The sequence below is a fragment of the Lycium ferocissimum genome, chromosome 8 (assembly GCF_029784015.1).
Source record: "Lycium ferocissimum isolate CSIRO_LF1 chromosome 8, AGI_CSIRO_Lferr_CH_V1, whole genome shotgun sequence".
Classification (NCBI taxonomy): domain Eukaryota; kingdom Viridiplantae; phylum Streptophyta; class Magnoliopsida; order Solanales; family Solanaceae; genus Lycium; species Lycium ferocissimum.
In genome coordinates, this window is record NC_081349.1 from 16,348,660 (window position 1) to 16,364,575 (window position 15,916).

Here is a 15,916-nt window from a genome sequence, read left to right on the forward strand (position 1 = left end):
AGATTATCTATAAGTCCTAATATTCTATTTATCTTTGTTGCATGTGCAATCCTATCTTATGAAAAGAAGAATATTGCGGTATATTAGTAGCCTAACATAAAATTTATCAGTTCAAATAAATTCTTACCATATAAATAGTGCTAGACATGCTCACAACATACGCACCAAATTGTGACTTGTGACTAAAAAGAATTTTAGTAATATACACCATCAGTGTCAAATTATTCCAATATAAGGTCATCTCTACCTATTGTAGCAGACAATATAATTTATTTTCAAAATTTCAAATTCCATAGTTTGAGAAGACTTACATGTAGATATCATTTAAATAACCTAATAGTGCAAAATGCAAATAATTGTTAATGCAAATAAGGCTACGAGGTAGGATTCCACATCATGGCCGCCTGTGAATAACGAAGTATACCCAACCCCAACTTATTTGAAACTGATGAAGTACAGAATATACTATATTTGCAGCTATATAGACTAAAGAGAAGCAAAATCGAATGGAAACAAAAAGGAATAGTTTTTCCACAGGAGGTACCACTTCATTCAAACAAGAAACACAATAGAAATAGTTAACTCAAAAGGAGCTGTCATTTGCTTGTCCTAATATGTACATGAAAGTGATAGCAGATAGACTTACTGCTTTCAAAACATTTGCAAAAGTTAACAATACATTAATACTACTAGACTTCACTATACTATTTTCTTTTTTTGATTAACTAAGCTCAAAATGCTATGTGAAACTTCAAGCCCTGAAGAAGCATTCCCTTGCTCTGCAAACCCTTTTATATTAGCTAATATCATGCTATCTACAACAGAAACATCGGTACTTTCCTTCACCACGTCATCTTGACTAGTAGTCAGCTCAGAGTTTTCTAAACTTCCATCAAAAGTTATCAAATCCTCTAAACTGTTAGCTACCACCGGCGAGTTTGCTAATTCTTTGATTTCACAGTCATCAAAATTTAAAAGAGGTGCTGGTTGTCTACGAGAAGTCTGGCATACTACTACTTTAGGACTAAACATTAGACGCAGATGGGAGAAGCTAAGCAATACGAGCTTCCTTAAAAGCGAATAGATATTTGAATCAACAACTACGTTTCTGATGCCGAAGCAGAACATCAGAACTTGTCTCTCCAGACTGATTAGGAAGTGCTTCCATGTCATGCTGTGTTGAAGACGATTGCTGTGGTGATCCTGTCTAAAAAGTTCCATTAGACTATGTGAGCAGTTGTCATATATCACCAGAACTCAAAACCAACCACCATTGATACTTACATTTGGGATAACATAAGGACGAATGACAAACCCAAGAATCAGGCAGACCAAGCAGGGAAGCCCCACAGTTAAGAGCCATGTAGAAACCGCTCTTAGATCTGAGAAGATTTTACAAATGTTAAAGTAAAGGGAAAGACTAGCGTTCAGAAATACAAAGGGAGAAACATCTAAGAGATGAGACTTCAAAAGGTTTATTGAAATTTACTATAGTGATATTTGTGTACTTAACAATCCAGAAGCTTTTAGACTGCAGAAACTGATGAGCAATACCTACCTCAAAATCACAATAAGGGAGCAAACACAACAAAAGGATAATTACATTTTGGACCGCTCAAAAGAATGATAGCAAGCAAATGTATAGGTTTTATATAGTAAGTATAAATATACATATTATATAGATAAATATACATATAATATATCGGTGTATAGATTTTGTATATTTTGGCTAGCGCCTGTAATTAATTTCGGCCGACGGGATGAAAAAACCCAAAAAAGAATTGAGTAATGTATACTTGGATTAATGTATTACCAGAATGAGAATCTCTTGAACAATCCTCGGCCTTGAGCTTTATTTCACGGACTAAACTATTGCCAAGGTCTGAGATCATTAAAGTGCATCTTTCAGGAATAAAAGAAAGCTCATAATTTTCTGAGAATGTGGCATTTAATCCAGGTCCATCAGCACGGCCTGCTGTTGGTGAATAACCTCCTGCTATTGTAGTAACACCTGATATCATCATTGATTAAGGAGTTGCGTTTAGAACCCAAAGTGATGATAATAAATAAAACAACTATTACTGAAGCAGCTTAAACCAAGTTACCATGTAATAACAACACCATTTGACTACTACCTAGGTAAATAAGCAAAAGGGAAAAGGGGTCAAAGATAGATAGCCCTCTACTATAATTTTATTCTTCAGTATACCTTGCCATTCATACCCTTGCCATTAGCAATCGTCTCAGATTTGCCCTCGACTCTAATGGAACTCCAACCCGACGTACAATGGAGGATAATTTTAAAGCATATTCAAAAGTAGAGTGGTAAATTTGGACCTCTTTCCCCAAAGTATTTTGACACGTGAAATCCACCCCATCCACCTTGGAGCTCTATTAAACTTAAAGGGAAAATACGATATGATTTGCTAACGGCAAGGTATGAATGGCTTCAAATTATAACGAAGGGAAAAATCGAGATATCTCATGCAGTTGAGAAATTTGTTCCTTTTCCCTAAGCAAAATACACACACTAGTTCACCTTCCATGAGGGGAATGATCTCCAAGCCATAACTTTCCCTTGAAGAAAAAAGGATGTTGAAGAAGAGAAACATGAGAGAGTCATGAGAAATTGCTAAATAGAACTTTTAAAGACATGCTTTATACACCACATTGTACAAGATATTTATCAACCAACATGAGAAGCAACAACAACAATATACCCAGTATAGTCCCACAAGTGCGGGACTGGAGAGTGGGTGTATGCAGACCTTACCCCTACCTTTGTCGGGTAGAGAGGCTATTTCCGATAGACCCTCAGCTCAAGAAAACTGAACGAACATGAGAAGCATAAGTTGGAATTGATTCCACATCACACCACCAAACAACCAACATAGATTAAAGTTCTATTTAACTCCTCTTGGCTCCACGACCAACTTCTTTGTTCAGGCGGTTCCATTTGGCAGGCCCCTAGTTGTTGTTCTAAGGGACATCATCAATTCTTGATGCCTGAAAGAAGCTCTTCCAGTCAACTTTCTTTGAAAGCTGTGTTGGATCGTAAAAGCCTGATTTTCAAGTAACATTCAAGACAGAAAGCCTGCATTCCTGTTACTCATCCATGAGCTCCCTGTTCTCTTCTTATTTTTCCCCATAATTCTGAACTTCTTTCCTCCCTTCTAATTACTGTCATTCTTAACCTTCAACAAGCACGAACCCACCATCTGACAGCCACACCAATTTCTAAAAACATACAATAGATGTCCTAATGCTTCTTTATCAAAATCCTCTTTTTTCACAAGCCTAGCATATGGTTCCCCTCAAATTCTCCACCTTATCATATCACTTGTTGCTCAAAATACAAAGATCTGATTTAGTATGGCTTAACATATTTCCTAGCAGATATATTGTAATTGGTGAAATCATTATCTTATGTTGGGTTGACAGAATCATAAGAAAAAATCTTGCATTGACAAGGGATAGCTTAGCAGTAAAGACCTTCCACATCCAACCATAAGGTTGACATTCGAATCCCAAACAGAACAAAGTAAGAAAAGGCCCCAAAAGGCGGCTCTAGGATATAGGTGCTTTGGTGGTGGAGTTTGCCATGTCATTGAAAAAATCTTAAATCCAATGGGAAAACAACTTAGGGCATATAAAATTCACAAATAACCACTTTTCAGCCACTGTAATGGAAAAACAGACACCATCATGGAGCTTCAAATTCCACGGGTGAAACTCCTGTGGAATTTGACACCCCATGACAGTGACTGTTTTCCAATTACAAGATCAACAAGTGGCCAGTGGGTGTTATTTCTACATTTTTCTCTTGCATGTTTCACTTGTTCCTCTAAACATGTCAAAGTTATTTTCACTGTTTGTTACTGATAAGTATCACTAAACACCAGTCTCTGGCTCCAACTTTCCAACTATTATAGTCATCCAACTTTACACCACAACCAAAACCCAGATATGGATATGAATTTCTATTATAACATTTTCAATGGGAAACACTTTTAAGTCAGATCACACACAACCACTAAGAGCAGACAAAATACCCAAAACAAGAGTATATCTAGATACCTGACTTGCTAATCTTTCTAATTGCATGCTTGTTCTTAATATCAGCAACATAAATATTCCCTTTTGAATCAGCAGCAAAGCTTTTCGGATTGTAGAACTTAGCTTCATCCAGAGAACCATCCACATAGCCAATGCCACTACCAGTTAACTTCGTAATAGAAAAATCTGCAAAATACCCAAAAAAAATCCCAAGAAGATGAAATAACACAGTTCTGCAACAAGCCCATTTCATAAAAATCAACCTTTTCTCCAAATACTTCAATAAAAATCCACTCTTTATCACATTTACTACTATTTTTGGTATATGAAACATACCCATAAATTACCCCAAGAAATTGAACAAACCAAAATCAACCCTTTTCTCCAAATAGAGAAAAGAAGAAAAATCCGATCTTTATCACATTAAGTTGTTACCTATAGTGTTGTATTGTATAATACAATGTTTGTTTTGATTGTTACGTAAATTTTATTGCATCGTATCGTCACGTAAATGTAATGAGCGATTTGGTGTGATCGTGATGTTACCTTATCTTTTTTCTCATTTTGCCTCTGCTTATTATTTAATAATTCTATTTTATCCTTTACCCTGCCTTTTTCTATAATAACTCTACCAGTATTCTACTTTTCTTTAGGTTTATCCTTTAGATTGCTGATGTATAGCATTATGTAACACGGAAAACGATATAATCTATCCAAACGTATACAGTACAATACAATATGATACGATACATTATGAAACGATATGTAACCACCATCCAAACAAGCTGTTAATATTTTTGGTATATGAAACATAAGATCCCCAATAAACTGAACAAACCAAACCCTTTTCTCCAAATAGTGAAAAAAAATAAGAAAAATTCAATCTTGTATCAAATTTACCTGAGCCTTTGTTGTATGATAAAGTGTAAAAAGTACTGGCAGAAGTATCAAGAATGATGAGATTGGTATCACCACCAGATACAGGGATGATTGAGTGAGGGTTAATATTAAGCTTGTGGCCATCAATCACTGTGCTGACTGAGTAACCATTTTCAAAGATCACTTCACCAACAACTGTAAAACCAGTCCAAGTTTCAGCAAGAACAGTAAAAAAAAAAAAAAAAAAAAAAGTTAGTTTAAGGAGTAAAAAAAGTACAGAAAATTCACCTGAGGTAAAACTTATATTGATGATGATGAACATACAGAGGGTAGAAATTAGTGAAGCCATGTGATCAAAGATGAAGACAAATTTGAAACTTTTTTTTTTTTTTTTTTTTGGCTTAAGGCTTAAGGTAAATTTCAACTAGGGTGTTGCTTCAACAGAGGAATCCAAAGGAAGAGTGATTTTTATAAAGGGCAAAAAAAGTGATTACTGTTGTGAAAAAACTAGTGGATGCCCGTGTGGGGCCATTTCTACTGTAGCAAACATATTCCCCAAGTAACCACAATATGAGCCCGTTTGGATTGGGCATAAATTGCTTATAAGTTGTTTTTAATTTTTTTTGAGTGTTTGATTGGCTAGCTTAAAGTCATTTTATGTTTAAAATAAACTCAAAAAAATAATTTACTGCCCGTTTAACTTAGCTTATCTAAAGCTGCTTAAAATAAGCCCATTCAAGCAGGCTCTATGTAAAAGGCTTATAAATGGCCCTGTGTAATAGATGAGAAAGATACCTAACCAGCAAAGAAAACTTAGTACTTTTGCTTCACTCTCTCTCTCTCTCCATTTGTTATTTTATTTTATTACAATGCTTTTATTTTATAACAATAACAATTTACAGTGTAAAAGACTAGTAAAATTTTGTTCTTTGCCCCTTGAACTAACGGTGTAGAAATATTTTAACCAATGAAATATTTTGTTTGACACTTGAGGACCAGATTGGATTTGGTTTTGAAGTTGACCTTTTGAGAAGAATTATTTTATTTTGGTTTCAGTAAAAAAAATAGTGTTTTTTTAAAAAAGTTTTTATTAATAGTGGGTAAGAGAAGGGGAAATGGGGAAGGAGATTACAACGTGGGGATTCGAACCCTCACCAACAAGGTAAAAGTTCAGTTAGCTAACCAACTGAGCTACTAGATTCCAATAAAAAAAAAGTTGTGCTTTGGCCTTGTGATGAATTTTTTTTTTTTTTGAATAATTGATTTTCATATTATTACATTTAGATTTAAATTATAGACTACTGAACACCATTATCATGAAAATAATTACATTATAACCATAATCGTATAACTTAAGAATATTATTGACACTTTGATATGTGATTGAATATTCGATATGAAAAAAAAAAAAAAAAAAAAAACGAGGGAGAGGATGTCCTATGATAAAAAATTACGTACCTAGTGCATATCAAATCACTGAATGCCTGATATTTTCTTATATGTATTTTAACGGATATTACTTTATTTTATAATTATCAAAATAATTATTTAATTTGACCTAACTACGGGTAAGTATTTGTGATGTCCTCCATAAATTATGATCATCTGCTAAGTAAATAATAAGAAGAAATGATAATAAATTACACATGTGGCAATTTAAATGAAAAACCAAAAGGATTTATTAAAAGTAAATTTCAAAGTAGTGGATTCCACAACAACAAAGAGAAAGAAAGAAATGAAAAGAAATGTAGAAGTGTTACACAAGTTATCAATGATCAAACCATATATAACAATACTTACTCAAAGAGATAACACCATAATGACATAAAAACAAATGATAAGGTTACAAATTCATTAAAAAAGAAATGCTTTCGGCAGCATTGATACACAACTTCAAACAGGTTTGCTTTTAAGTTATGTTATCTATCAAGCACTGACCATGATAAACAAACACTAATTTTACTAAAAACAGAAAATAGCCAAATGTACCATCAACGTTTGGCCGAAATCCCAACTGAGCGCTCAACCTTTGCGGGGGTCCTATCACCCCCTGGACCTTTTTAAAATGAAATATATTGCTCCCTAAATGCTGAGGTGGCAAATAGAGTGTATCGCACTCTCTTTGAGAGAGTGAGAGATAAAAATAAATTATTAAAACTTTATTTTTATAAGTATTTTTATTTAATATTAATTTTCTGATTTTTTTTTTAAGTCTTTCACTTTTTTTTTTTCAAGAGTCTCTCTCTTCTTTCTCTCCTCAGCAGCTAAAAATTAGCAAACGGAACAGTGGATTAACCGATCAAAAAGATTGTCGGAGATTGCGTTTTCCAGTCAGTCCTTTAGCCAAAAATATTTTCCGATCAACTCCGATAACAACAATTGAAAAGCCACCAAATCTGTTGGTCTTCTTGTAGTCATCAACAAGATAAAAGAATAGAGAAAAATAAGGTCGCCGTTAATGGCTTTCTTCTGGCCAGATTTTAGTGGCGGATCTCGTCGACATTGCTTTCAATCGAGTACGCCGGAGCAACGCTGGAAAAATATACAAAAAAAAAATGAACAGATCTTGCTCTTTTTGACAGTGATAAAGAGCAAAGAAAGAGGGGCTGGGTCGCTGTGGTGTTTGCCGGAGACAGTGGGGGAGACGAGAGGGGTCAAAGAGCTGTACAATGGTGGTTTGTGATCGGTGTTGGTGGAGAGGGAGACGAAGTGGTGGAGGGGCTGGTCGGAGATGATAGAGAGAGATAGATTCTTTTTTTTTTTTTTTTTTTTTTTTGGAGTGAAGATGGTCAGCCATGGCAGTGGAGAAGTCATCGGTGACAGGGTCATTGGTGGATTTTAGAGAAGAAAGAGAAAGTATAAGAAAAGAAAAAGAGAAAATAAGGAAAGGATTAGAAAAAATATTTTTTTTTTGGTCAAATTTAAGGGATTAGGCGTGTGCACTTCACTCTCCAACACATAAGTGGGATTTACATTTTAGGGAGCAATATATTCCATTTTAAAAAGGTTCAAGGTATTGATAGGACCCCCGCAAAGGTTGAGTGTTCAGTTGGGATTTCGGCCAAGCGTAGGGGGTGCATTTGGCTATTTTCTCTACTAAAAATAAAGAAAATTGCATATGCAATGTAAAAACTGACGCTTTCGAGCTTAAAAAGGCTTAATTAAAACAAACCAGCTTCTATAATCACTGTTGTGTTATGAGGTGCAGTTTAACATTAAAATTGAAATATTAAAGAGCATGTATTAGTGGGCATAAAGTAGAGAAAGTGGTCATTATTTTCATGTAACCACTATGACATGTTCTCCCTACTAGTTATCCCATTACACCTCAAATTACTATCCACTTTCTTGATATTTACTTTGTGGAAGACTCCTACACCTATATAAAGGATGTTTTTTGGTTGTCTTGTGTAGAAGTGGAGTGGATGAGAAAATAATATGTTTATATTTTGAGGTTTGTGTAGTAAAAGAGACAATTGAGAAAAGAAAAATATTTTAAGTCTTCAACTCAATCGCTATGAAAGAGAGTACTTTAATGTCTTCTTGGTGGAGCTTTGAACTCTTCAATAAGTCCGCAATTGACACAATGTTGTCGGGTTGTTGTATCGTGGAGGGACAAGTCAAGAGTGTTACTACTGGATCAATGAAGATTATACCACAGTGAGCTTGAATTTTCTTAAGGAGAGCGAGATATCCGCGCCTCTGCCTGAAAAATATTTGTTTAATTTTCTTCATTGTCTTTATTTTATTTTTCAACTGTAATTTATAGTATATTTGTTGGCATTAGCTAAACTAATGCATATATGAGTTTTGATGATTGACAAAACATGAACAATCATTGACCATCATACCATGAAGAGACAAACCAGGTCTAGATACATATGAGAATATGCAAAAAAAACAATTAACAGAGCTTAGACATTTGGATGAAGGAAGCAGAAGTTCCAAACACAAAGTGCAAATTCTGAATGAGCAAGAATGCAATGCACATCGAACTAGTACAAAGACCTGATCGATCGAAAGAGACAATCAATGCACATGAATCACGTCCACTAATAAGTTCCATCAGATACAGACAAGCAGACAAAGCACAGTCAAAGAGGTGAAGAAAATGTCCTAGCATGGGAACAGAGATGTTCAGTATATAGCATGAATGATATATGAATAGAACAACTGAACAAGGCAGCAAAGGGAGAGTAGAGGAATCAGTGAAAAAAGCAGTTCATTGAAGAAATAGAACAAGTATGCAAAACAAGTTCTATACCAAAGAGTCAATCGGATACGCAAATGTGGAATGATCACAAGTCATCGGCAAAGCGCGCGCGATTATGCGCGCGCGCGCGCGAAGACATTGTATAAAGAAGAGCTTAAAGTGGTCAGATGTGAAGTCGACTAGTTGCCGACACAGAGTTTACAGTTATAGAAATATGTCTATCAACATGTTCCAGCCAAGATCTCAGAAGCAGTTCAATGGCAGAAGAAGAATGAAAGAGATTGGTGAAACAGGTACATGAACATGTTCTATCTCACAAAATCCAGAGATTCAGAGGCAGACGAACCAGGTGGATGAAACATGTTCGTTAACGTGCTCCAGGGCAAATCCTAAAGTAACTAGGATTTGCAAAATTATGGAAAGAACTTGGCGATCAAGTATGAAAGATTCCTTGCCATGTTTATAGGGATCATTCAGCCTTCAATCCGGAAAAGAAGCCGACTCAACAAGGCAAGAATCCAAGTACAGCACAAACCCTACGTACGTGTCATTGACCAACTAGGAAAGGATTTTGTGTTCAACCAATCTGTGGAGCATAATGTTATAATTACTCAGGTCTTTCCAAGAAGAAGTTTGTGCATCCACAAAGATAGAATTCAGAATATTGATCGAAGAAGTTATATCCAAGAATATTCAAGAATTCGAAATTGCGTCCTTATTACACAGAGAAAGATCGATGGACCTGTTTCTTGAATAATGTTTCCCAGTTACAAGTTTAGATTTGTGTAATAGGTTTGGTTTATTGAGTTGTATCTTTATCATCTTATTATAGAAGCATTAAAGTAGATACAAACATTGTAACTTCAAGTATGAGTTTACTACTTAAAGATGGCTTGCCAGTTAGAGTTTAGGTAGGAAGGTTGTTGTAGGGATTAAGTTGCAGTGTAACTTAATCTGTAGTTGGCTCAGTTGTAGTGAAGTTGTTAGGGAAATCCTACGGGTCTGTAGATTGTGGTTTTTATCACCTTTTGAGCAGGGTGGTTTTCACGTAAATATCATGTGTCTTTACTTAACTGAATTTATTATTCTGCACAGACACTAACATAGAACATGTACAGTAACATATTCCATCCCTAGGCGAAAATTAGTTACCCATAGGATAAGAAATAGGTCGTACAATCTAACAAGTGGTTTCAGGGTAGGTTCTCCTTAAAGGGTTAACACCTTGGAGAAGATCATGATGAATGTTGCACCTCCTACAGGACACTTAGAGGGTCAATCCACTAGAAGGTCGCCGTTATTCAATAGACAATTCTATCAATGCTGAAAGGCACGAATGGCAGATCACCTGCAAGCAGAAGATTATAAATTATGGGATAGGGTGATCGAAGGACCTATGTATCCCGTGAAGAAGAAGGAAGATGGGACATAAATGAGAAAAGAAAAGGTTGAGTACATAGAAAGTGATTACAGGATTCTTGAGAAGAATCCTAAGGCCAAGAACGCTCTAATTTGTGGACTTAGTCCTAATAAATATAATAGAATCTCTGGATGCACAATAGCCAAGCAGATCTGGGATGCTCTGAAGACTGCTGATGAAGGAACCAGCCAAGTGAGGAAGTTTAGGAAGGCAATGCTCTCTATTGATTATGAAAACTTTCGGATGAAGCCATGAGAGAAAATCGCTGAGATGTTCACTCGATATACTTCCATTGTGAATGAACTAACCTCACTTGGAAAAGTTATCTCCACTGAGGACTGAGTAGACAAAATCTTGAGAACCCTGCTAAGAGAATTCAAGATGAAAGTTACAGCAATCAGGAAGGCAAAAGACATAGAGGAGATGTCTTTAGATGAATTGGTAGGAAACCTAAAGACCTACAAGATGAATATAGAGAATGCAATAACTGAAGATTCAAGTTCAAGAAGGTCTCTAGCACTTAAAACTATTAATAAAGAAGATGAAGAGGATATGTCTCTGATCACAACAAAATTTCAGAAAATTCCTAAAAAGGGAAAATCAGTCTAGTAGAAACTCTGAAAAAGGAAGGAGTTTTGAAAGAGGAAAAGTTGTGGGATGCTTTAAGTGTAATAAAACTGATCACACAATCAAATACTGCCCATTATGGGAAATAGAATGGATGAAGAAAAAAGTAGAAAAAGAGATAGAGAGAGAGAGAATGGGAGGGGGAAGCCAGCAAGAGCAGGGAATCAACTAAGGCAATGGTAGCAGTCTAGGGATCTGATAATGACTCAGAAGATGAGGTTGATCACACTGCACTCATGGCTGATGATCTTCCAGAATTAGACGTGGAGGAATACATCAAAGAAAGTACGCACGGGCTCAAGACAAAATAGATAGGATATCAGAAGATGAATTAAAGTCCTCTATAAAAAAATTGAACTGTTGAGTTTGATGAGATGAGCACAAGGAGAAATAAGTCATTTGGTGTGCTTATAAGCTTGAAAGATCAATTATTGAATAGTTAGGTCAGCAAAAGCAAAGCCGAAAAGGAGAATCAGCTGTTGAAGAAACATGTTGTCCAACTTAATTCATCTATTTTGGGTCTTCAATTTGACATTCTGAGGCTGACGCTTATATCAGGAAAGCGTGAATTAAAAAGCAACTAGGGGTCGAGTCTAAGATAAAGAGAGTAAAAAGAGAGCTGACCCTAGAATAAGAAAAAACCAAGAACATCAGCTCAAGACTACTACAAAAGGAGCATGATCTGGAAAGAGCAAAATCGATGGACACAAGCTTCTCAATTGCTTTCAAATTTCACGAGTCAAACACACAACATTCCTATAAGATTGGGATTTTATGGGATGACCGAGCCTCAAGTATCAAAAAAAGCATTATGCACCCTGTGTGGTAAAATGGGGCACTGCAAATTTGAATGCCCTGTAAATATGAGCCTTGAGCTGAAAAACCTAAAGATTACGAAGAATAATGCCACAAGCATCATGAAGAATGTAATAAATATTAGCAACAACATTACATGGGTATTGCCTAAGTGGACAAAGGAAGAGCTGATCCATCGAAAGGATGAAGGAGAGGGACCCAAGCGTGCATGGGTGACCAAAACCAACTCTTAATTATTTTTGCAGAAAAAGGGAGCAGAAGAGCAAGTTACAATGGCTTATGAATAGTGATTGCTCAATATATGAAGGAAGGAAAACTTTAATAATTCTGCTCACTCTCAAGATAGAAGGAAGAAGGTTCTGCAGAAAGGAAGGTTATCAAAATGAGAAAGGCAATCAGATAAGAGGAACGTGCATGAAACAAGTTCAGGAACCTGTTCCTCTGTTTAAGAGAAGATGGTCAAACAGGAATAGGTGTTGTACACACAAGAGATGAAGTGCTAAAAACCAGGGAGTAAAACCGGAGGACCCGTTTATGGCAAAAGAAAACTATGTGATCATGTGCATACGAACTACAATAATGAAAGGTTCCCACCAGGCTTATAAAAATAAGATTATGCTAGCACTGGGATTGAGCAAAGCTGCACATTTATCCCTCAAAATTAAATAGGGAGGGTGGGTTCATGATCTTGCAATGTCTAAGCATGATGACTGTCACAAAAGCAGGTCTCAAATTAAAGATTGTAAATATGCTTCAGGTATGTTCTTTTCCCTGCAGTCAATTATATACTCAGATCATGGAGCAACTTAAACAACATGTTTCATTTACCCAAGTCACGATTAGCTATCTAAGGAGTACATTGAAAGAAGAAAAAGTGAGTCATGATGATAGCCTTGAAAAGACAACCAAAATCAAATCATGCTCTTCCTAAAAAAGAGGACTTTTCATCTACCCGATCAAATTTCTACATAAATCGATATAAACTCACCCTCACCTCACAAATATCATCCCATCTCTCTTACCTTGGAGCGAATGAAAACAAGATGTGCAAATACTTCTCAATCTCTGATCAGTCTCCCACCTCATCACACTCCCTTGATCCCTCCAAATCAGAAAATGTACCTCACCTTACCCTTACAAATACACCTTTCCCTGATGACCAAATGATTTTCCCAACTGGAAAGATGAAGGAGGAAAGAACATTGGGTGGAGCCCATAAACGGGGGGAATAAGTGAAAAATCCCAAAATAAGGGATAAAATGGAGAAAATCATTGATATAAGCTCATTTAAAAAAGGATCCATCTGAGCTATTATGAAAAAGGAGCTATGGAGATGTAAGGGTTCATGAAGAAGTATGGAAGGTTGAACCAGAAATAGAACCCCTCACTATCAAGAAAAGAATTACAATCTGGATCTTGATCCTCACGGGCAAAACCGATGGAAAAAAATGGTAGGTCTTCTTGGGGGGAAAACATGGATGACGAAGGAGATCTCGAAGCTAAAAAGAAACTGGAGTCAATCAGATCCTCCAACCAAAGTCACCCTAGTAGCTAGAACTCCAGTACAAATTTTAGAGTCTAATTCCTATGATCTGTTGTCTTTGGTTGTAACCAAGGGACCAGAATTGTACTCGTTGACATGAAAAATATATTGCATATCTAACTAATTTGTGCCTAAAATTATATGACATGAATATTTTCTTGACTGAACAAGTAAATGTTCTTATTTGTTTATATGCAATAGCCTCAGTGACTATGAGTTGAATACTTCTAACCATAATTTGGGATTAACTTTTTAATGATGCCAAAAGGGGAAGATTGAAATGTGTTATGACTTTAATGATACCACAATCTGTGTATGACTTATATGCTAACATGATTAAATTTAAAGTCAAGTCGAAGCTGTGAGTGTTTGGAACAGGTTGAAACATGGTGCAATAAGCACAGAAAAGACAGAGAGTTTGTCATCATAAAAAATGTGGAATTTGTTGGCATTAGCTAGAAGAGTGCATATATGAGTTTGATGATTAACAAAAGATGAACAATCATTGACCATGATACTATGAAGAAAACAAATCAGGTCTTGATACATATGAGAATATGTAAGAATGATTGAACAAAGCTAGACATCTGGATGAAGGAAGCAGAAGTTCCAAACACAAAGTGCAATGTCTAAATGAGCAAGAATGCAATGGACATAGAACTAGTACAAAGACTTGATCGATCGAAAGAGGCGGTCAATACACAAGAATCAGGTCCACTAACATGTTCCATCAGATACAGATAAGCAAACAAAGCACAGTTAAAGAGGTGAAGAAGATGTCCTAGCATTGGCACAGAGATGTTCAATGTATAACATGAATCATATATGAATAGAAACGAACAAGGCAACAAAGGGAGAGTAGATGACTCAGCGAAAGAAGCAGTTTATTGAAGAAATAGAACAAGTATGCAAAATAAGTTCTATACCAAAGAGTCATCAGATGCATAGGAGGAATGATCACAGGTAGGGGTGTTCACATTTTGGTTAAAGACCGATCCGAACCGAAGACTGAACCAAATCGATTAATACAACCGATATTTATTTGGGTTGGGTTTGGTTTGATTTAACATTAAAAAAAAAACGATAATATTTGATTTGATTTTTGTTTTACTAAAAGCAAACTGAACCAAACCGACAAATTTTATACACAATTTTTATGAATATATATATATATATATATATATATATATATAGACACACACAATATATTAATTTTTATAAATACTTTTAAATAATTTGTATACTTTTTCGATAAAAAAATTATTTATCTCTGATAGGCTAATGAACTTTATACCTTAAGCCTATTTCTAAAAAGAAATCCATGATTCAAACTCTTTTTATTCAAAGAAACAACTATGAAATTTATCTATATTTATTTTTTATATTTCTTATAACTTTATTCACTTAAGTAAAACTTATAAATCCTAAGTCATTTTCTTCATAATCCAAGAATGTTATAGCTATCACAATAAAAGGGTAATAACGAATTATACGTTGAAAAAGAACAAAAAAATCTCTCTTGATTGTAGGGAAAAACCATGAAAGAGGGAAATAACGTTAGTTTTCTTAAAAACCAAAAATCCGACCCAAGCCGAACCAAACCGACTACAGGCAAATCGATGGATATGTATTATCTTTGATTTGGTATAGTTTTAAGAACACCCCTAATCACAGGTCATCAGGTGCAGTGGATGAATGACCTAGAAGCGAAGACATTGTATGAAGAAGCTTAAAGTGATTAGATGTGAAGTCGACCAGTTGCAGACATAGAGTTTACAGTTATAGAAACATGTTTGTCAACATGTTCCAGCCAAGATCTCAGAAGCAGTTCAACGGCAGATGAAGAATGAAAGAGATTGGTGGAATGTGTACATGAACATGTTCTATCTCACACCAGACGCGGATGGAGCACTGTAACTTGGGGTTCAATTGAACCCCAAACTTTCGACTCGTGGTATAAACTTATGTGTAAAAATTTAATAAAATTATAATAAATAGTAGATATGAACCCATAACTTTAGAAATATAATGGTTTAGTGCTAAAATTTAAGATGTTGAACCCCTAGAATTTAAATCCTAGATTCGCCTCTGTCTCACACAGTGCAGAGATTCAGAGGCAGACGAACTAGGTGGATGAAACAGGTTCGTGAACATGTTCCAGGACAAGTCCTACAACAACTAGGATTTGCAGAATTATGGAAAGAACTCGACCATCAAGTATGAAAGATTCCTTGCCATATTTGTAGGGATTAGTAAGCCTTCTACAAGGAAAAGAAGCCTACTCAACAAGGCAAGAATCCAAGTACAACACAAAACCTACGTGCGTGTTATTGACCGACTAGGAAATGGTTTTGTGTTCAAC

General features: G+C 35.5%; 1 protein-coding gene across 1 annotated transcript; it reads right to left on the reverse strand.

Annotated features, from left to right (window-relative positions):
* Nucleotides 1-526: 526 nt before the first annotated feature.
* LOC132067364 (uncharacterized) lies at nt 527-5,390 on the reverse strand. The gene is given in 5 exon segments (XM_059460567.1): nt 527-1,382; nt 1,814-2,011; nt 4,078-4,242; nt 4,957-5,130; nt 5,224-5,390. Coding segments are annotated over 5 exon segments (1,281 nt in total). The 5' UTR covers nt 5,285-5,390; the 3' UTR covers nt 527-699.
* Between the last annotated feature and the right edge of the window lie 10,526 nt (nt 5,391-15,916).